The 23,552-nt window shown below is 40.0% G+C and overlaps 1 protein-coding gene across 2 annotated transcripts in view; it reads left to right on the forward strand.

Moving 5' to 3' along the window:
- The window catches only part of ZFPM2 (zinc finger protein, FOG family member 2), a 509,990-nt gene that overhangs the window by 207,349 nt on the left and 279,089 nt on the right, over window positions 1–23,552 (forward strand). For both annotated transcript variants that reach the window (XM_077493163.1, XM_077493162.1), the window contains exon 4: window positions 16,376–16,500. In XM_077493163.1, coding sequence (XP_077349289.1) covers window positions 16,376–16,500 — 125 coding nt within the window. The remainder of the gene's footprint in view (window positions 1–16,375; window positions 16,501–23,552) is intronic.

A 23,552-nucleotide genomic window follows, 5' to 3' on the forward strand; every position in this document is an offset into this window, starting at 1 on the left:
TAGGTGAAGGTAAGGTGAAAACATTATACACCATTTTATCCTGTTTTTTAGGATTTCAATCAATGTTTTAACCAAGGGGAAGGGGCACTTTTAAAAAAAAAACACATCCTGCATATTAGGTGTAAGGTCTGCTTTAAGGTAAAGTCTATTCTGGGGAAAATACAGACCTCGTGAACTTTCTTTCCTTTTAAATTACCTTGGTAACAAGATTCATTTTGACCATTTAGGCCAGTAAAATACCAGAACAATTGCCAGAAGGCCTGATGAGTTTAGAGAGTATTTGGCGGAGTTTCTTTGATTGTTTTTGGAGGCAGAAGTTCTCCCAGAAAGGGTATCTCGGCAAAGTTTTGAATAGAGATTAAGACTATATCGGACCCTAGGCATGGTATAGTTTTGTGCCCTGATTATCACCTCCTTTCCTTAGACAATGATGGGGATTGCAGTATACGCAGAGAAGCCCCATTTCCATTATCTATACTGGCATGGTTCCATTAGACACCAACTGCCTAAAAGTAAATCCTACCTTCTAAATGACAGGTAGGTGCACAGTTTTGGCCACTTGTATTATGCCTTTAGTTTACTGCAGGAGCATGAAAGTTCTATCTAGGGGCGTCTAACATCCCCTGGAACCCTAGGCTCCTAATTGGGTAAGAAGGACGTATGATGTTAGTTCATCTTTTAATTTATTTCTGAAATGATGAACTTAAACTTTACATTAGTAACATTTAGTACAAACTGTGAATACTGTTATCCCACACTGCTGTACACAGGCAGTCATTATACCAGGCATAAACAATATTGTTGCTTTGGTTTAGGAAAATGATGCTGTTGTACACCAATATTTCTGGTGTGCTTCATATGCCGGAACTGACTTTTTGCCCTAGTTTCTAGATCCGTTGTAGTCGAGTTACTTCTTTTTTTCTTTTTTGCCTTTTTTTTTTTTAAAGCTATCATAAGTGTTTGATTAATCACTGGCTGTAAAGTATGCAACATCAACATAATAAGATAAGCAGGCTGCAATACTAGCAGAGCTATCTTTGACCGCTAATTAATTAGTCTAGTGGATACTTCTCATCTGTTTTCTGCAAAGATTTTTTCAGTATCAAACTGTAAGCATCTTTAGTGGCAAAAAATATTACTCTACAAAATGTATAAAGAGCGTTTTGAAGAGCTGCTGTTGATGACCTCTCCTTATAAAAAAAAACACTATCTGCCTGGCAATACAGTATACACTACTAGAATTTCGAATGAAATTGCTTAGGAAAATTTGAAAGAAAATTTGAATGAAAATTCTCAGTTCATTAAACTATCGATCAAAAGTAGTTTAAGATTTTTATTGCTTTTAATATTCAATTTTCAAATCGATGGACTTAACCAAACAAAACTACATATACTGTTATAAATTCTTATGCCGTGTACACACGACCGTTTTTTTCCATCAGAATAAACTCCGACTGTCTTTTTTGACAGCACCCCGACGGAGTTCCGCTGAAACGGACTTGCCTACACACGATCCCACCAAAGTCTGTTCGTTTAGAACGCGGTGACATACAACATGTATGACAGGACTAGAAAAAGGAAGTTCAATAGCCAGTAGCCAATACTTGCCTATGTGTCGTTTTTGGTCCATCGGAATAGCATACAAATGGTTTTCCCGTTAGGAATTGATCCCGTTAGGAATTGATACCCGAAGCATGGCGAGTGAAGCGAGCCCGCGATGGGGCCCCGTTACTAAGTGCTACCGTATGTCCACTTGGATGGTGGGGCTTGAACCTGGACTCCTGGAGTGCGCAGGCGCAGCGCCTGCGCAGTACGGGGCGGACACTATCCAATGGGGGGACAGTTTTTGGTAGAACACCACCTCCCTGAAATGAGTTTCTGCTTCTCCTTTCACTATCCAAGCATATGATGGAATGAGGAGGAGACCTGTAAGTGAAAGTGAAACCATCAGAGAAAGATCAGGTTCCTTCTCCTGCCAGGCCAGGCTGTGCTATGTGGGAGACCTGTGTACATGTCAGGACTGGATAGACAAAAATTCTAATCCAATGGCAGGTAGAACAACTACCCTGTATGCATTTCATCTGCATATTTAGTTTAATTTAAAAACAAATTCCACATAAATTCATTTTTAATGTTTTGGAAAGTATTTTCTAATCGGCTGACATCATATGTGCACCAATTAATGTGTAGGGTATAATAATGCCATCTTACAATACAGCCAATGTTTTTATCTGGTTTAGCAAACCACTAAAGGCTTGATTTTTCAAGAGTATCTAACTGAAAACTTCTGAACCCTCAGGTTTTATAGCTCAGACACTTTATCGAAAACAGCTTGTTTATTTTGCCATACGTTCCATGCTTTAAATTTACTTTGGTATTTGTGTATCTGCTGCCTATCTGCTCCAAAGTTTGTAGTTCTTAATCCATTTAAAGAGAGGCCGCTTGTAAATCCACAGGTAGAGATAAGGAGTCACTGTTTGATGGAGTCTGAACCCTTTTCAAATGAAAAATGTCAGTGACAGAAGAGAAAACTGAATTATATTTTATAAAGGTTTTCAAAGATTTTCACGATTCTACTCCTATCAGATAAATATGTCATGTCCACAGACCTTGTTGCTTTTTTATACTAAAAGCATCAGTCTGAATCTTATAGCTGTATGGGAAGAGAGGTTTTTTTTTCTAAAGAAGTTGGTAACTTGAATATAGCGAGAAGGAAGTAAAAAAAGATTATTTTTCAGGCTTTATTTATTATTTACTCTTTCCGCGCATTTTTCTTGGAGTAGTCCATGATCATACAAAATGCGTTCAGGATAAGTTCGTTCTCTGAAATGAAAATGATAGAGAAATCCTGGGGACCCATTTTATCTCTTGTTTGGAAATGCATGATGATCTAACAATGAACATTTTTTGAAGACTTAGATACTATTAAATGCTACAGCTTTGGAAAATTATGGTTGGGAATAATTTCCTTGGTACTGTATGTCATAGCAAAAAAAACCCCAAAAAACATAGATCTAATATATGCACATTTTCTCATGTTGTATCTTTTTAAACACGTAGCAAGTACAGAAAAAATGGCAGTTGATCTGCCTGAAATCCAGTGAGCTCCTAACTTCATTTTTTGTCTTAGAGCATAGAGCCTCTGCTGCACTGAAATTCCAGCTCAGTTCTGTATTGCTGGACTACAGAACATTGCATGCCCCCTTTCCCCTGTCTGTCCTTCCCCCACATGGATACATTCATTTATTTTCCAGTAAAACATTGCTTTGTTGACTTCCAAGAGCCAGCCCACATACTGTGTGATGGAATGAGCTCTTGGGAGATGTATTTCTGAAAGTGTGTCTATGTTGAGAAGAACTGGCCTCTTAACAGTTGCCATTGCAATTTTACAAGTCTAATGATGACATCACGGGACGTAATAAAGGAAGAGATAATGCTAGGACATGTTCTAACAGAGATAGAAGTTGGAGGGTAAATTTGGGTACTGTCCATGGGAATCCTTTAAAACAAGATCCCTGTTAATGCTGAACTCATGCATTTTGGCTTTCCCTACACGTCAAGTGTTATTCCCCTGTTTAGGGTACCTTTAACAAGCAGATTTACTTTTTCCCTCAATCTCTCAGCAACCACAGCTTTCCACTTCTCTCTAATGATCTAGGTTGTGAGCAGATCATGATGAAAAGAATGTGGGGGCATTGAGAAACTACATGGAGAAACCTGCCAGTGCCACAGTGAGCTTAAAGGTTTAAGTCTTTGACACCAGCTTAAAAAAATGTAGCTGGCTGCATCCAAAGGACTGGTCTAGTTTGGGTGAAATCCTGGTTCACGCTAATTGGTTTTCTTATCTATAATTGTTTATTTTTATCTCTCATGAGATACAGTAACTGCCATACAACTTTATTATTGGAAGAATACCCCTCCACATTATCCTCCCATCTTTTTTCTTGACACTGAGGATGGTGTCTGATAAAAGAACCCTGCTTCATTTACTGCAGTAATAGGTGAGTGGCCATGGCAGAGAATTTGAGGGCATGGAAGGCTACATGTGGAAACCTAATAGGGTCACCAGGAACTTTTAAAAACTTTGAGTCTTTAACACCATCTAAAAACCTCTAGCTGTTTACATCCAAAAGATTGGTCTAGTTTGGGTCAAATCCTGGTTAACGCTAATTGGTTTTCTCATCTGTAATTGTCTCTTATTATAGTTACATAGTTAGTCTGGTTGAAAAAAGGCAGAAGTCCATCCAGTTGAACCAATAAAAGGGGAAAAAAAAGAAATATCATACAATTTAAAAAAATAATCGTATATCTTTCATGAAACACCATACAATTATATTATTGGAGGTATACCCCTCCCCATATTCCTTCTTAATTTTGACTCCCTTGACAACATTCTGTTTTATATGATAACTTAAAATGATATCCTTCTAAAGATCTCAAAAATAACATTCCCACTTTATTTGTGACCAATATTTCTCCATAAAACGTATTAATAATTTCCTAAAAAACTTGTACTTCTTACAGCTCTTTGCTAGGTACCATAAGGGTTATTTCTATGAATATGTATTTATTATCATATTATGTTATGTTATTATTATTTTTGTACTTCATGTGCTTCTTATTTTTGTAATATTTTTTTTTGAAAACATTTAGTAAAACTCAGATTATTTAATTATTGGAAGGAATTTAATCAATCACTAGGTTTGCAATATACATAGCTCCCAACTGTCCCTGATTGTGAGGGACTGTCCCTGATTTGGAACAATGCCTCTCTGTCCCTCATTCCTCCTCCTTTGTCTCTCATTTTTGTCTGATCTATACATTGTATATAAAATGCACTTTTTATCTATCAAAAGGTGTTTCCCAGTGCTAAACCTTTCATCCAATTTCTAAATTGCTGCATTTGTAAATACCAAAAGCAAATATAAAGGAATAGTAGTGGTACAAAACACTTGTGGGTTCAATATTCTTTTTTATATAATTCTCCTTTAAGGGGGCGTGGCAGGGAGTTTGTTCTATGCCTGCATATTTTTGCTAATAGGTGTCCCTCATTCCCATTTCAGAAAGTTGTGAGGTATGAATATAATGTGTATTGTTTGTAAGAGGGAGGCACCATGTTGATTTGGTTTCACCTGCCCTCTGGTGGAATTAGAGTTTGGGCCTATGTCTAGTGGAGGAGAAGTGGTGGTTGGTTCAAGTATGTTTAAGAAATGGTTGAGATGTAACCTGGGTAGGATTATAGAGACACAGCAGCCATAGTTCTCATTCTTAGCACCCAAAACCTGGGTACAGGTTATGGACTATAAGTTACCATCTAAATATGGACCACTTCCATTTTCATTGGAACTGTGGCCTACCAAATCTATAGAAAGTTCTGCACCATCTGTATGGAATATACCACTGGGTTAGATAACTTATTTTGTATTCTGTCGCATACAGTAAACCATTTAGGAAAAAAATCTTGCTTTCTTGTAAATTAAGTTGCTGAAGACAAGTTGATCAGATGTGAATTTGGCGCAATTGGGTAAAGGCTGCAGGCACAGCAGTAAATACCTATAACATTCTTAGTGGAGGTAGAAGAGTCATTACACCTATGCCCAGCCTCTACTTTGGGAAATCCCTATAGCAGCTGGTTCAGAATAGGAAGGATGATGGTCAACAACAGAGGTCAGTCAGAGCACACATCAGGTATGTTCCTCCGGTATACCAGCTGAGACGTCTGGGCACCCTGGCTACAGCAGTGGTAGCTTTCAGATTGCACTTGTGACCCCTATAGTGAATGAGACCTCTGAAGCGAAGTGTGAAGATTTCTCTCTAGGCTTAAGGTCTGAGAAGTGAACCTGTAAAGCATCAGTTTGGTGACCTGGTGGGATAAGGTACAGCTTTGATCCACCATACTGGCAAAGCTGCCATATGAGCGGTTCCCTTTTCAGCCAGGGAACTGGTTTAACAACCCCGATGCTTAGGGTTCCTCTAACATGCTGCCTTAGCACAGTTTAGAAAGATAGATATGGCTTCAAAATGATAAAAAGAAACCGAAGATCATTTTTTGATTGGTCTGGTTGGATTTTACTGGTCAGTTACTGTTATTCGCCAAACACAGGTCTGGTGATAGGGTTCTTGGGCAACTATGCTCCTACCTGTATGTACATTAAGCTGCAACAAAAATTAGATATTTCAGTGTCAGACCTGTACTCATGTCTAATGCTATCTTAACTTATAACCAGCTTAGCACAATTTTGTGTATAGCTGTAACTACTTTGGACCATTACCCTTCTTTTTTTTGCTTTGCTAACACTTTACCTGTATATGTATATCTGATGTATGATTTTATTTGTATAAACTATCTGCCTTTCCCACATTCCTTATCTGTCATTCATCCTGTAACATTCCGTTTTATGACTGGGAATTGTAGCACAGCAGTGTCTCTCTTCCTTCTACTTCCTCCGAAATGACACATTGACCTTGTATGATCATGCTGTGACCTTGTAAGATGAAGATCACAGAGCTTGCTGCATTACTTCTGTGTGTTTGACTTCAGAATGCTGAGACAGTGCAGAGATTTGAATCTCAACACCGCAGGATTTGGAAGTTGCACTTTAAAAATAAACCGTCTGGCTTTTATAGAGACGGCAGCAGCGGTTCACGCTGACAAATCTCTATCCTTATGGATAGGTGTGAGCTAGCTTCAATACACTCTGCATCTACACAGGGAAAGATATGAGTGCTGAGCTAATTAAAGGGCCAGTGAAATATTACATGTGGGTTTTTGTTGAAGATGATCTTTTGGCAAGCTGCTAATTAAATATATAAAACAAATACATACATAGGGCAATAACTTCACAACAGGATATAGCAACTTTGCAAGAAGACCTGGTTAAAATAGAAGGCTGGGAAGCTAGATGGTAGATGAAATTAATATTGAAAAATGTAAAGTAGTTGCACTTGGAAACTAAAAATATGCATGCAAGTTACTCGCTAGGGGAAAACCTCTGGAGGAATCAAAGATGGAAAAGGATCTGGGGGTCCTAGTAGATCAGAGACTCAGCAAGAGCATGCAATTCCAAACTGCAGCAAGCAAGGTCAGCTGACTATTAGCGTGTATGAAAAAAGGGTATTTACCCAAGAGATAAAACTATAATTCTATCACTTTACAAAAACTCTGGTTTGGCCATATCTTGAGTATGCCGTCCAGTTCTGGTCACCAGTCCTCAGAAAGGATTACTTGAATTGGAGAGAGAAGGGCAACTAAGCTAACAGGGCTGCAGGACCTCGGTTCCGAGGAACAGTCATTATCCACCTGCCCTTTGGCACAGGCTATTGCAGAGAATTCTATGATGTGCTTGTGCCTTTTTTCTTACCAAATCTCCTGTCCCCCTGTCTGCCTCCCATCCATTTTTCCTCCATCTGTCTGCCCTGGTTGGCTGCCTCCATCTCTTTAAAGTGTAAATTAAAATAACAAAGATGTTATACTTACCTGCTCTGTGTAATGGTTTTGCACAGAGCAGCCCTGTTCCTCTTCTTCTCTGTCTCCCTCCAGCCCTCTAGGCTCTTCCTCTGCTCAGTGCGCCACCATAGGAAACCACTTCCTATGGTGGCACACTTGCGGGCTCAATCCCGAACTGGGCTGTGTGCATCCATTCACACACACAGTGTGGCTCAGCCCCACCCCTGTTCTCTGCTCACAGGATTTTATAGATAGCAGCCGGACCCAATGGCTCCAGCTACTGCTTTTGTGAGCACAGAGAAGAGAGGGACACTGCAGACAGGCACATCACTGGATCAAGATAGGACTCAGGTAAGTATTTAGGGGTGATTGGGTGATCCAAACATTTTTTACCCTAATGCAGGGAATGCATTAAAATATTACTAAACCCACAACAGTAAATCAGTGTGTATGTGCAGTAAAGCATGCTTGTTATACTCACAAGGAACCTAAGTGGTTAATCCTCTGAATTATGTAGAAAGGTAGTTTGGTCCTGTCTTCTCTGATCCTCCTCTTCTTTCACTGTCCCCAATCTATCACTTGATAAGACACAGCCTTGGAGTCACTCTGCACATGCTGAGTTTGGTGTGTATTGCTAGAGTTTTTTTTTTTTTTTTTTTCATGGGAGGGTGCATGTTATCAACACATGGCCAATCAACACTGCTCAGCCTGAGGGTCAGGGGTCTGCCAGCCTCTTAGGACAGTCAGAGGGGAATGAAAACTCCTTCAAGCGTTAACCAGACACTGATAGAAATCACAAGACTGCTATATACTACTGATGAGAAAAGGTATTTAGCAGTTTATATTTACAAAATGAATTGCATTTCCATGTTCTGTGTATTGTGGGAGACCAGATATAGTGAATGCAGGGTCCTCGGTTTAGTAACACTTTTAGGTAAAAAGCGGCTCGGCTTTAGAATCACTTTAAAGTGGTTGTAAACCCTTTACAACCATTTTAACCTACAGGTAAGCCTAGATTAAGGCTTACCTGTAGGTGCTTGAAATATCTCCCAGACCTGCATGGTCTAGGACATATTTACAAATCTCCGTATGGCGATTTCTTCTGCACATGCGCTGTAGTTAGAAAGGGCACTGCTCGGGTCATGCCGTTAAAGGCAGCTCCACGCGCATACGCGGGAGTGACGTCACGTGACATTACGTGACTCCGGCCATTCACAGAGCTGAAGTTCGTGGCGCCGGAAGAAAGAGGGGTGGAGAATGGACGTTCGCTACTAGCGAGGAAGACAGGGACATTGCGGGCTTCTCCTGCAGGTAAGTGTCACCAATGGGCTGCTATGTGATGCATAGTAGCCCATTATGCTTTACCTTTGCAGGCAAACAAAGAGGAAGTAACACTCATCAGGGTTTACTTCCTCTTTAATGTTGCTAGTAAGTTTTTAGAGTATAGGTACACTTATATATACTGTATAAGGTAAAGCATTTTTCTTTCATATATAACAATAGCTGATAAACACATCATGTAAAACTGTACATTGGTTTAAAAACAGCACAGCAGTTCCTACAGCACACACAGTCTTATCATGCACATGAAAAGGATATGAAAAATGACCAATATTATAATAAATGTTATATAATATATTGTGCCTTTCCTTGTCATCTATATGCAAATGTAAATTGTTCAGGTTGACTTGCAATGTATAGGATTGAACAAAAATATACATTATGTCTACATACCATCTGCTATGCCAGAATGATTATTCAGAGACTGCTCCCAATACATGATAATGAAGACATTTATCTGTACGTAGTGTAGACCTTTTCAGTCCTTACCCTTTTCCTTGTCAGGTATTTGTTGCTGTGTCCTAAGTAGGAAATCCTGAAAATGTTAGTTTTTTTCCCCTAAGGTAGAAAATTATGGCATACAAACAGGCAGCACCAGTGTTGCCAACCATCAGTATTTTTACTGACAGCCAGTAAAAAACAGACAATTTTCTCCTGCCAGTAAATGCCAGTAAAAGGAAAAAGTTGCCACTAAAAAATATGGCTTTGATGTTCGGCTTGGTCCACAGCCGGCCAAGACCAATCCGAGTCCCTGCTACAGTGTGTTCGGGCACCTCTGGTGGAGGCGGTGCCCGAGCGTGTCGTGTGATGTCATGGTGCAAGGGAGCCATGCAGGGCAGCCAGAGCCTCGTGTGTGGGTCTGCAGAACAGGAGCAGGGCAAGTCGGGAGCGGGACTGTCAGTGCTGTTTAGACTGGAGTGGACTGAAGGGACCAACAGTCAACTGCATGTGGGCAACACAGTGGTGTAGTGGTTAGCACTCTCACCTAGCAGTAAAAAGGGTCACTGGTTCAAATCCCAACCATGACACTACCTGCCTGGAGTTTGCATGTTCTCCCTGTGCCTGCGTGGGTTTCCTCCAGTTACTCTGGTTTCCTCCCACACTCCAAAGACATGCAGGTAGGTTAATTGGCTTCTGTCCAAAATTGGCTCTAGTATATGAATGGGGACCTTGGATTGTGGGCTCCTTGAGGGTAGGGACTGATATGAGTGTGAAATGTACAAGGATAGGGACAATTGTAGACACCCACTCCGGTTGAACTGGATGGACTGGTGTCTTTATTTAACCTTACTAACTATGTAACTATGTGTGTGTGTGCCTTCCTATTCTAATTTCTTGCCCTCCTGAGTCCTGTCCCTGAGCTGCTTACTTACTATATATCAAAAATAAAATAAGAAATGTTTTTTTGCCCTAATACCTACCTTAAATCGCATTGCTAATTGAATATTGTACTTGTTTGTAGACTAAATACTAAAATTTGCACTTAAAACTGTAATTTTGTAACTTTTGGAAATGCCAGTAAAAACGTGGCTGTGCCAGGAAATTTTGGGTGTCGTGTCAGTAAATTTCAATCTGGTAGGTTGGCAACACTGGGCAGCACATACACACAATGAGAAAATCGTACGAAGAATACCGATTTCAACGCGACCGTATGATAATCTGATCGTTAGTACAGAGCTTTCTAGAGCCGACCACAACAGTTCTTCCGAAAGTATCCAAAGGACAAACACAAAAATGATTCTCGTATGATACCAGATAATATGTTTTTCTCTTAATCAGTACAGTTTTCGTCCAAAAACACAATACAAATACAATACAATCACTTGTAACAGATCATCATTCGTTCAATAATCTCATCGTATGTACCAGGCTATAGAGCAGTGATGGTGAACCTTGGCACCCCAGATGTTTTGGAACTACATTTCCCATGATGCTTATGTGCTCTGCAGTATAGTTGAGCATCATGGGAAATGTAGTTCCAAAACATCTGGGGTGCCAAGGTTTGCCAGCATTGCTTTAGAATTTGCATGTTCTCTCTTACAAATTTAGGTTGGTTTTCTTTCACACTCTAAAGATTTACTATTAGTTTGAAGTGGAACTAAACCCTTTCAATCAACATTGACTATTTTTAAAATTTATGCTGTTAGCTTCAGTAAATAGATCGGATGGTATATTATATTTTCTTCTTTTAAACTTTTTTACATTTCTTCAGTTGCTTCCTGGTTTTTGGCCTAGACCAAAATGATGTCAGACATCCCATGAGTCTTCATGGCCATTTTTTCCTTTTATGTAGAGGAGGATATTTCTCAGCTAAGCACACTCTCCTGCCTACATGCCTGAGCTAAGGGTAGATGGATTCCAAGAAGTAAATGCTACATGAACCCCTGCATCATTCAAGATAGCCCTGGCTAGAAGAGCTATGGGGGTTGTTTTTCAGTGTGATTTCTCAACAAAATAAAATAAAGCATAGAGACATGCATGCAAGGGCACGTTTGCGTTGAAGATTGTAGTGCTCAGATGTAGTTTAGTTCTGCTTTAAGTGGCACTAGAATATTTGATAGGGACCTTAATCTGGCCATAGATGTATTGAAATTTTTCCATTCATCAGGGACTGGCCTAATTTGGACCCATGATTGGCCACTCCCACTAACAATTTAATTATGTTGAATGAGCTTGTAAGAGGGGCTTTGTAGTTGGCTAGTTTTGCTGTCCAAGCACAAAGCCCAACCCCCAATCCAGCCCTGCCAGAACCCAATCCCACCTGCTGAGGCCGGCCCCTCCCCCTACTTGTACCCTGCTTCTCACCATAGGTCTCATGACATTCCATATAGACCATTTATATCAGAAGAAGGAATGTCCACACGGTAGTTAGCTTCACTGCACTTTACTGTTGTTATTCAGGGAATGGCAAGACAGTCACCTTACTAGGATATACCATCTGGAGTCACTTGACATACACGGTCAATCTCATAAAGTGGACAGTCCGCATTAGTCACAAATGAAAGCACGTGCAGCACCTCACAGCCACCTCACTCTAGTCTCTCCTCTGCCCAGGGTCATCAGTACTCACAGGACTGTGCTCTCTCTGTAAACACCTTCTAGCTGGGTTCACCTCTCCCTGGACCCCTCCAGGGAAGCGGCCTTATACATTGATCTCCAGCCTGGCCTGAAAGGCCTTTTGCAATCCACCTTAGCCCCCTACCTTCTTAAGGGACAGTCAGCTCCTCCTGCATACAGGTCTAATCCACCTGGCCTCCTGCCCTGTCCAGGGCCTACATGCGCTGGTTACATCCTCACAGGAGTGGGGTGTTTGGCTCCCATGCCCCAAGAGAGTCCGTGTCCCTACCCTTACAGTTTATATATGGGTGCACTGCTGACTTACCCCTGACATCACTTGTGGGAGAGCCTAGCAGCTAGTGCCACTGGGTACCACTGCTGTACCAGACACTCTTCTGATTCTGAACCACCTAGTGGCAAAGCTGCTACTTGCACCTACCTACAAGCTTGTTGGACAAAATTGATTGATCAACAGTTGCAACCAAGGGGGTTCAGCTGCTGATCTGTGTATTCTGACAGTGGAGTGTCCCTTCTTTCAGAATACAATGTCTCAACAGGAAGGATTCCTGCATCTACCTCACTTAACCGACCAGCTGCCGTCATTCGGTCGGCTCTCCTGTGCAAATCGCTGTAGCACTACTGGGGCTTGTGCAGGCACCCGCTGGTCGCGTGGACTCAATGTCCACCTGGGATCACCTAGTACAGAGGCAGAATGAAGATCTGCCTTTGTAAACAAGTCAGATCCTCATTCTAACAGGAGACATGCCAGAGGTCTACTGTCCCCAGTGATCAGCAACAGTGATCTCTGCCATGTTCCTGGTAGTCCATCCCCCCTACAGTTAGAACATGCTGAGGGAACACAGTTAACCCCTTGGTAGCCCCCTAGTGTTAACCCCTTCCTTTTTACATTGAGTGGTGCATTTTTTAGCACTGATCAATGTAATAATGTCACTGGTCCCCAAGTGACATTTGGGGTCAGATTTGTCTGCCACAATGTTTCAGTCCCGCTAAAAATCGCAGATTGCCGCCATTGCTAGTAAAAACAATAAAAATAAATAAAAGTCCCTAAAGCAATCCCATAGTTTGTAGATGCAATAAATTTTGCGCAAACCAATCAATATACGCCTATTGCAATTTTTTTTTACCAAAAAGTAGTAGGTATGTCGGCCTAAACTGATGAATACATTTATTTTTTATTTTTTTTGGATGTGTATTATAGCAAAAAGTACAAAAGAATTTATTTTTTTCGAAATTGTCCCTCTTGTTTGTTTATAACACAAAAAATTTAAAACGCAGACCAAAAGAAAGCTCTATTTGTGGGGAAAAAAAAGACATCAATTTTGTTTGTGTACAACATGGCACGGCGGCGCAATTGTCAGTTGAAGCGCGTAGTGCCGTATCGCAAAAAACGGCCTGGTCATGAAGGGGGCAAATCCTCCCGGGGCTGCAGCGGTTAGATTGAACAATCCATCTATTGTCAGCTTTAGATTGTAAGCTCCTGGAAAGCATTATGTAAAGCACTACATTAATTGATGGTGCTATACTATAAATACCCGTTATAAAAACAAACACTTCATACTAACAACCAGTGTTTTCATATTCTTATATCACATACTGAAAACTCCGTTTTATAAAATGCAGTACATGTATTCTCACTGTTCAACTAACGCAAACTTTTGTTCCTGTCTTATAAAGGCAGAAGAGTAACCACAAACCACAAACCCAAGGCAGCCACTTAAAACTTGTTTATTACATGGAGTCACTGTAAAAGAATGCATGGGCGAGATGGTGATTGTTCCCCTGTTGACATGAACTGATAATCACTGGGATAATTAGACAAGAGAAGCCATGAAGTATAAACTTAGCCCTTCCAGATTATAAACTGAATAGAATCACACATGCAAGTTTGGACGTCTCGGCGATCAGATCACATTTGCTTACATGTAGCCGAGGAACAAGCGAACGAGAATGAAGATAATGCTGAGTGATGTCAGCCTTCATCTTATCACGTCTCTGCTTCTTCATTATGTGTATTAATTTGTCTGCTTTCATTGCTGCAACTCTAAAGAGGCTGCAGGTTTCCTGATCTCTGTTGCTGTATGCAAACGTGCAATCTTGCAAACTTCCATTAACTTTGAAATAATAAGAAACATTAATGGCTACTAAGGCTATTTTAAACAAAATACATAAAACTTTTTTTTAGCATTGGAGAGAGTGATGAGGGATTAGATCCCCCGTTTTTATTACAGTCTATGTCCCTGTTCTGGAGACTTACTAAAACTGGAGAGTATAGAATCTGGTGCAGCTGTGCATGATAGCCAATCCGCATCTAACTTCAGCTTGTTCATTTAAGCTTTGAGAATAAATTCTGGAATCTGATTGGTTTCTATGCAGAGCTGCACCAAATGTTGCATGCTACAGTTTTAGTAAATCCCCCTAGTGTCTATTTTTCCTGGTTACCACTGTCACTGGGACTAAAAGTCAAGAACAATCGAAATGTTTTATGCCCTGTACACACGGTCGGAAATTCCGATGGAAAAGGTCCGATCGTATTATGTTGTTGGAAAATCCGATCGTTTGTGGGCTCTATCGGACTTTTTCCGCCAGAAAACGTTTGAGAGCTGGATCTCTAATTTTCCAACAACAAAATCCGATCAGACTTTTTTTTTCATTTGTAGAGAATTCTGATGGACAAAGTGGCACATATGCTCAGATTAAATTACGAGACCAAAGCTATTGGCTACTAGCTTCTACGTAGTCCCGTCGTATGCAACTCACGTCACCTCATTCCAAACGATCAGATTTTCCGACAACTTTGTCCAACCGTGTGTATGCAACACAAGTTTCAGTCAAAATCTGCCGGAAAAAATCAGATGGATTTTGTGGTCGGAATGTCCGACCGTGTGTACAAGGCATTAGTTGTCACCAGAACTAGAATAGAGGGGAACTATTCCAAACTTGAGCTTCAACTGCCTATTGTTTCTTTTGCTTCTTTAGGGTATTTTTCAGGCAGTATTGGGTGAACAATGTTTGGAATACTGCCTGTGCTTGTTTAAAACTACCCTTCAGCTTAATACCTGCACCACAATCCCCTGTTCGCCATTTAACCAATCACTAGCAAGAAAACTCTAACTAAATGTCCCTTTTACTCACCCAAATCCATGGTGGGCTTCAGTCCCAAGTCTTCTCTCTTCTTCTCTGTACAGAGGATGGTTCTTCTTCAGGCTCTCATGTCACTGCATGCATGATGTGAACACTTCCTATTAGCTATCCAGTGACAAGGTCCTCTTAGGATCCAGAAAAGGAGACTACAATGGCAATGCCAGCAAAAGGGGAATGGTGCAAGCAGTGAACTGTAGTAACGTTCCCCCGATCCTGAAATAGCACCAGGAAAAAGTCCTGGGTAGAGGAACTTAGGTGCGAAAGTATTCCTTCACAAGACTGAGAAAACACTCATCAAGTGAGAGTATAGCCCTGAGATGGGCTTTATGGTTGTGCCACCATGCCAGATTTTCCTAGCAGATGATGCTGTAGGTGTTGTAATCTGTAATTAAACCCGACCCATCAAAAAAAAAAAAAAAAATTCATTAGAATTATAAAAATAAGTGATGATGACTATTATTATTAATAATATTATGTTCAGTAAAACTCTATTAACAAATGTTTCTACAATCTTTCTCATATAGAAGAATGGTGTAACATATAACTGCCCTTCTGAAAACACGTCTGACCCTAAGTCAGTGTTTCTCAAATCCAGTCCTCAGGCCCCCCCAACAGGTCATGTTTTCAGGTTTTCCATTATTTTTCACAGGTGATTTGATCAGTTTCACTGCCTTAGCAATTACCACAGCCGTTTCATCTGAGGGAAATCCTGAAAACATGACCTGTTGGGGGGGCCTGAGGACTGGATTTGAGAAACACTGCCCTAAGTATAGTCATATGTGTCTTTCATTAATGATAGACAGTATAAATATATCACAACAGCAGGTAGTCATATAACTTAAATTATACTTGAGGACCTGTTCAAAATGTACACAACTTACACCCAAAACTCACTGAAGTTTCTAATTGAATCCTATGTTAAAACAATGTGTAAATCTTGAGTACGGATTGGGTGAATCTTAGGTGAAGACATTGATAAATTCACCCTTATACCTTACATTTTTTCAGTGACGAAAAATTCCTGGGAAGATTACTTTCATTATGCTGATCTCATTCACATACAATCTACAGTATATCTAAGAGAACCTTCATAAAGGCTTTTATTTTTGTATCGTCATTTGGCGTATCCCTTGACCGTAACCAAATCAAAACTATATAAGGTAAGAGCGGATAGCTAATTACTTGGAAAATAAGGTTCTCATCTCCGTAACAAAAATAAATCACCTCATTTTATTTTAATGCAAGTCTGCAGTCACTTATTTTGACAACTGTAAGTCATTTCAGATTGTGTCAGGCCTGTAAAACAAACAGAGAGATGTGACCGTTGTCAAGAAAGAGTATTCAGCATCTCGTTTTCTGTGTCTGTAGGAGAACTGGAAGCGTTCCAGAAGGATGGAGAGCGGAGGATTCACAGCCGACAGCAGCTTCCAGTTGGAACAACGTGGGGGCCCTTTGCTGGCAAGATGGATTTTAACAATGATAACAACACTTTGGTATGTGGCTCTGATAAAACACTTTCTACTCGGTTGATTTTTGTTCAGTGAGGATGCCAAAATGAAAAAAAAAATGATATACAATATATATATATATATATATATATATATATATATATATATATATATATATATATATATATATATATATATATGTATATATATATATACATATTATTTAAAAGCACATTAACTATATATATGCGATTTATCATTATATACAGTGATATGAGCATAATTTAAGCACAGGAATGGACGTAGGAGTCAATGGCAGTTGCAGGTGTGCCATTGTTTAGACTTTTATCAATTATGTTCATTTCTATTATTGAAGAAGTCTCTCCTGTGTGCTGTAGTTCTTTGCTGGGAGTATCTCCTATTAGTCTGCATTGTATGCATATATATATTATACATTTATATTTTTGAAATAAGGTTAAATGGGCAAACCAGTGTACTATTTGAAGAACACATCCTACTAAAATTGGTAATTTTGTTGAGGTTGGAATGCGTATAAAGACATCCATGTTTAAGATGAAGGTACACGTACATGGCCCAGTTTCCATCCCCAAAAAATAAGTGGTTTAGAACTGTGTAATGGACATGCTTGACTTTTAGGGCCAACACCTTGGATGAAGGCAGAATGGCAATGCAACCACTTCATTGGTTGCATTCAGTTTTTGGCTACCATGTTCTGGTATCTGCCTTATTTGTCCATCACTGTGGTGGTTTACCAAATCCATTTTAGACAAGACAATTTAGACCTGAAAAGGAGATGTGTCAGTAGTCCAGTATGTTCATCTGTCACCAGTTTAAACTGTACCTTTTATAGCCTTTTTTTTTGGTCCAAAGCTGTGAACTTCTTTTATCTTCTCCTCGTGCTGCTCCTTGTCATCATGTTTGTCAAGATGTGTAGGATTTGCAATTAATTAAAATCAATGGAAGTGTTTCAGTAGAGTATAATCCTAATCATTGGGCAATGAAAACAATTAGATTGGCTGATGTGGGGAAATAGATCAGGCAAATTTAAGACAAGAGAAAAGAATGAGAAAATAGGACCTCTTTACTCTGAAAGGAGTGGTGGGGGAGCTGAAGGGAAGGTATGTAAGTACAACTGGTGGGGCCACTGTTAAAGTAAACCCATTGTTTTGCCTTGCATGGGTAAAGCAGAGGTTTACTTTACCCAATTTGTAATACCTCCTTAAATATTCTCTTTTTCAACAATTTCAAGCTGGCAAAGAACTTTGCTTTGAGATTGTAGGGTCCATGCTTTGTTATCGATGGAGTAGGTAGCTCTGTAGGAACATCCATACAGGCTGTGCCTGGAAGATGTGTGCTGGATAAGCTGCTCTGGGTCACGTTAAGCATTTTCCTTGTGAAAATATTGGAATGTAAATTTGTAAATGTGCGGTTCCGACTGGCTGAGCTGTTCAATTATGAATATGTGAGCGTAACTACAGTACAATGAAGCGCTATTACTGGATGCTTAAGCCTTTCCTCACTCTCCTGCAGCAGCCGGCTCTGACTACATGGAATGGAAGGAAATCACAACATGCAACTGTGCCTTCATATACAGACAATATCCGTATCTAGAGGCAATAATCAGCAAAGGGTTCTGGGTAACTTTATATACCGTATTTTGTAGTAATCACTCAAAATGGACTCTAGAAAACACGTGTCTGCATAATTCTAATTTGAGAAATTGTACATATCATAGGTATATTGTACACCTTCATGTGCTGCCTGTAGTCTTCTTCAGATACACGAGTAGATGTGTAAATGTGATCAGCTTAATGAGAATAATAAGAATTATAATGGGAGCTGATCTTTTTTTGAAATTCAGTCATAATCAGTGTTAATTTTGATGACGAAAATATTTTCTTCAACGAGATTAACACTATTTTAGTCGACTAAAATGAAAACAATTCAGATGACTACAATACAACTAAAACTGAAACAATTCAAAAGACCAAAATACAACTAAAACTAAAATGGCATTTTAGTCAAAAGACTATGACTAAACTAATTTAAAATTTGAGGTTGAAATGAACACTGGTTACATATCACAATGGCTAAATCTGTGTCTGTAGTGCACGATCAAACCCCAATATCATAAATAATAACATTATTCAATTTTTCATCCAGGAATATATAATGAGTTCAGAAATCCCAGAGAAATGCTTAAATAATGCATTACAATTTAACTAAGATCATTAGATTTTAGAAGACTAGAGTGATTTTAGTCAACTAAAATGTATTAGAGATTTTATTCAACTAAAATACTACTAAAACTAAAACAATTCAGATGACTAAAATACGACTAAAGCTAAAATGGCATTTTAGTCAAAAGACTATGAACTAAAACTGGAGAATGCAAAATCTAGTGCAGCTGTGCATGCTGGCCAATCAGCTTCTAACTTCAGAAGATTTTGCAAGCTCCTGGTTTAGGAAATCAACCCCTATGACTAAAAATGAATCAAAATTTGACGTCAAAATTAACACTGGTCATAATGCAGTACTCATACTACAAACACGATAAGCAAGGATTCAATTAACATGCCATGGTACATAAAATACATGTGATCAAAGTAAAATAACCAGAAGCTATACTAAGTGATAGGTATTTGGTGGCCCACTTGTTCAAATATCAAAAACAGATGTAAATGGGGCATCATGAGTGCCCTTCTTGAGCAAAAATTAGAATAGTAAATGGTAGGGAATAGTAGGATGTGGTTAAACACAACTAGGTGCCAGTGGTGTTGATGAGTGGCAAACTGGGGGACCCAGGTTGCCTAAAGATTGGCATGAAAGGTAGGGATTAAGGATGGCAGAATGAAAGGAGGAAAGAAAGCGGGGGGATGAGGGAAGGCCCATGTCCCAGGGGGGGATTAGTATGTGGTAATGGTAGTTAGTGGCACAAGACAAAATGGAAAGAAGCCATCAGCTTGCAAACAAAAGAATGTAATCAGAGTGTGGGGGATGATAATGATCCATTCCCATATAAAACTGCCCTAACCTTGGCATGAACCATACCTAGTATCACTCGGTTTTTAACCTCAACTAGGTTGGGAGTTGATTTTTTAGATACCTGGCTATGATTGTGTCTACTTTTCTTTCACTAAGGCTGGCCATACACACTTTGATTTCTCTTGTTCAGCCCTGCTAAATGGTTTGGAGGGAGGGATCTCCCATACCAACTCTTATATTCAGACAGATACTTGAACAATGGCTGTTTCTGATTGGATGCAGTCACAGTGTAGCAATTTTCCACTTGACTCCTTTGATTTTTCTATTGAAATTTGTCAAGGCAGGTGGTGCCAACAGGGCCAGAAAGTTTGAATTTCAGCCAATTCAGGGGGACTTTGCACAGGGTATGGTCAGCTTTAGTGGCAATCTGTCAGCCTGGTCTCACTGACTGGTAATAGTAACATTTTATGTCAACTTTAGATGGTTATTTCATTAATATACAATGTCATTTCCTTAAAGTTGAACTTTAGAAAAACATATCTTTTGATAAGCCCTAATGTCTTCTACACATGGTCGGACATTCCAACAACAAAATCCGTTGGATTTTTTCTGACGGATTTTGTCTTAAACTGGTGTTGCATACACAGGGTCGGACAGCGTTGACATAAAATCCGATCGTTCGGAATGCGATGACGTTCGTTCATTACGACGGGACTGCATTAAGGCTAGTAGTCAATAGCTTTGGTCTCGTAATTTGATCTGAGCTTGCGTGCCACTTTGTCCGATCGGAATGCTCTACAAACGATCAGAAAAAGTCTGCTCTTTTTTCTGGGTGGAAAATTTTAGATCCTGCTCTCAAATTTTTTCCATTGGATTTTTCCCCCACACACGATCCGATTTTCCGACAATATAATCCGATTGGACCCTTTCCGTTGGAATTTCCGACCGTGTGTACAGGGCATAAGTGAAATAAGTTGCTGCTGCTGTTCACTGTAGAAATCACAGTTTCTTGTATGCTGGATCCCACACACAGCGCTGTATATCTGGTGCTGCAGGAATGAAAAATTGTGGCTTTGACAGTGAATGCATGAGGGGAAGATCCTGTCATTCATCTGCCCTTCCTCTCCACTTGTTTATTGGCTGAACGCCTTACATGCTGCAAAAAGCATACAAAGCTTTTTGTGAATAGGCTAGAGTAGAGGAAAGTAGGATGAAAGACAGGGGAGTTGGGGATGTGTGTCCCTGTCTGAGCATTTTTAGTGCAGCTGAGCCCAGGGACCCAAGGTTAATAACCCCAACAGCACTGGAAGTTCAGGAGCAGGAAGAGGACAGGGCAGCCATGCAGTGAAGACTTCTACAGAATCCAGCAGGCTGCACATCTTGGGACATACCTCAATACTAAAATACCAGATAATATGGGCAACTAAGGTTCTAGCACAGGACTCGAGTGAGCTGATGAAATAGTACAATAAACTTCTCATCTGGTCACTTAATGCGCAACAAAATACATAGACATTGTCAATTTAATATTTTTTATCGCAAGTAAAAGGCAAGCTTCGGTCAGATGACCATCTCATGGTGGAGTTTGGTTTCATGGGTTATGACAAGCAGCCTATGTTGGAGAAGAAATCTTTATATGTAAGTGGTGTTTGCACAATGCACCAGCTCAAAAAAGCAATTGGGGTTGATTTAGTAAAACTGGAGAGTGCAAAATCTGGTGCAGATCAACATAGAAACCAATCAGCTTTCAGTTTTTTTTTTTGTCACAGTTTAATTGAACAAATGAACAATCTGAAGTTAGAAGTTGATTGGCTACCATGCACAGCTGCATCAGATTTTGCACTCTCCACTTTTACTAAATCAACCCCAATGTGCCTGACAGTGACTATGAGACAACGCTCAAAGGAAGACCACGTTGGGAGGGCTGAAGCAATATTTTGCATACTACTGTGTCGAGAAAAAGAGAAGGACAGATGGTGGGTGCTATACAAACAGACGACCTTTGTTGGGGTGGTGAAGGACCAGTGACAGGACCAGTGTCTGAAAGGACCAGTAATAGGCAATTAACAAGCAGTGACTGAAAGGACCAGTTAACCACCTCAGCCCCGGAAGAATTTACCCCCCCGCCACTTCGTCGTTTTAACTGACAATTACGCGATGTGGCTCCCAACAAAATTGATGTCCTTTTTTTCCCACAAACTGCAGAGGTGATGAAATACCACCAAAATAAAGCTCTATTTTGGTGGTATATCATCACCTCTGCAGTTTTTATTTTTTGTGCTATAAACAAAAAAATAGCGACAGCTTTGGAAAAAAATGCATTCTTTTTTACTTTTTGCTATAATAAATATCCCCAAAAAATATATAAAAAAAATGTTTTTCATCAGTTTAGGCTGATATGTATTCTTCTACATATTTTTGGTAAAAAAAAATCGCAATTAGCGTTTATTGATTGGTTTGTGCAAAAGCTTTAGCATCTACATAATAGGGGATAGTTTTATGACATTTTTATTGATAATTTTTTTTTTACCAGTAATGGCGGCTATCAGAGCTCCCGATGCGCGTGCCCGCAGGCCGCCAAAGGACAAAACTTTTTTTTTTCTTTTGGATAGAGTGCAGAGGGAGTTTGTATTGGTGCCTGTGCCCTGTCCTGTAGAAGAATTATTATTGAAAGTGAAAGTAAATGGAAATCCCTTAACCCATCTCGCGGGCAGCGCTCCAGGTGGCGGCAACTTCTCTATGGGCTGGGGTCCTGCGGCTACTTTCTCGGTTCCCCTGGGTCTCCTCCCTCTTCCTCCTGGCTGCCAATTCAATCGGATCTCCTTTCGGCCAACTGGATGATGGGTCTCAGACCCACTTCCTGATTGGCCGGGAAGAGAATCAGTGTTACAATAGCGAATATTCATTCGGTATTGTCACACAACTGGGTGGGCTTCGGGTTCGGTGCTCTGAGCCGCGAGCCCACCTTTTTTTGAAGCCTATTAGATCCTCTGAAATACATGCGTCTGGCATATATCTTATATCAGGGAGCCGGATGCATGGATATGGGGGGCGGCGCCCATGTACCCGTAATAGACGGCCGCCACTGCAATGGGGACACTGGTTATGATGACCTAGGGGTCCCCAAGTAATTTCCTTAATGTGCAGGGATATCTTCTCACTTGTTTGGCTATAGGACAGCAAGTGAAGGGAAATCTCTGCAATGTGACAAAGATGGCAAAAAAAAAAATCTGCCAGGGATTATAACCTTCTCTTGCTCCATCCAAAAGTTTTGCCTATAGTTGAAATTGAGGATTGTGTGCATAAGAGAGCCTTTCTATTACAAATGAGCTAACTGACTGTGCCATTAATAACATTTTACCATGTTGTTATTGGAAACCTTAAAGTGTTATGTCCGGTCTGTGTATTTTGTTCACATTTTCAAGTAAATTCTGGTGTTTCCCTTCATTAATCATCGCTAACAATCGGTCCACCTACTATCTGAACCTGTGAAAGGTTTGTATCTACCATAGGTATCAGGAAGGAATTTCTTGTCCATCTGTTGGAGCAAATTGGTCTTGTTTTGCCTTCCTCTGGATCAACTGTGGATGTAGAGTTGTGTTTTTGGAGGTTTTTCTATTTAGTTTTTTCTTATGATTGATCTTGATCTATCTATCTATCTATCTATCTATCTATCTATCTATCTATCTATCTATCTATCTATCTATCTATCTATTATTCACCCATTCATCTCTCTTTCAATCCCTCTCACTTTTATTTATTTTTTTATATTTAGAGTCACTTAATCTAGCCATACACAGTTCGGTTCAATCACTTCCTCCATCCATGCTATCAGTGTGTATGGAGGAATCTCCACTGTTGGCTACAGTATTCAGGCAGCAGTGACACCTGTGGCTACCTAAATACAATTGCGCTGCAGAACAGCGACTGCCTCTGATAGGTAAAATACATTTCCATGCAGCTCTGTCAATTTTTAGATCCAATTGTGACCAGCCGTGTGATGCTTACAGCTCTAAAACAGCAGGAATACTAATATTTAACAATAAAAAGTGTGGCTTCTTCTTTCATAATGTGGCTTCTTCTTCCTCTTT

The sequence above is a fragment of the Lithobates pipiens genome, unplaced genomic scaffold (assembly GCF_037356315.1).
Source record: "Lithobates pipiens isolate NorthernLeopardFrog02 unplaced genomic scaffold, aLitPip1_a1.2 Scaffold_19, whole genome shotgun sequence".
NCBI classification, from domain to species: domain Eukaryota; kingdom Metazoa; phylum Chordata; class Amphibia; order Anura; family Ranidae; genus Lithobates; species Lithobates pipiens.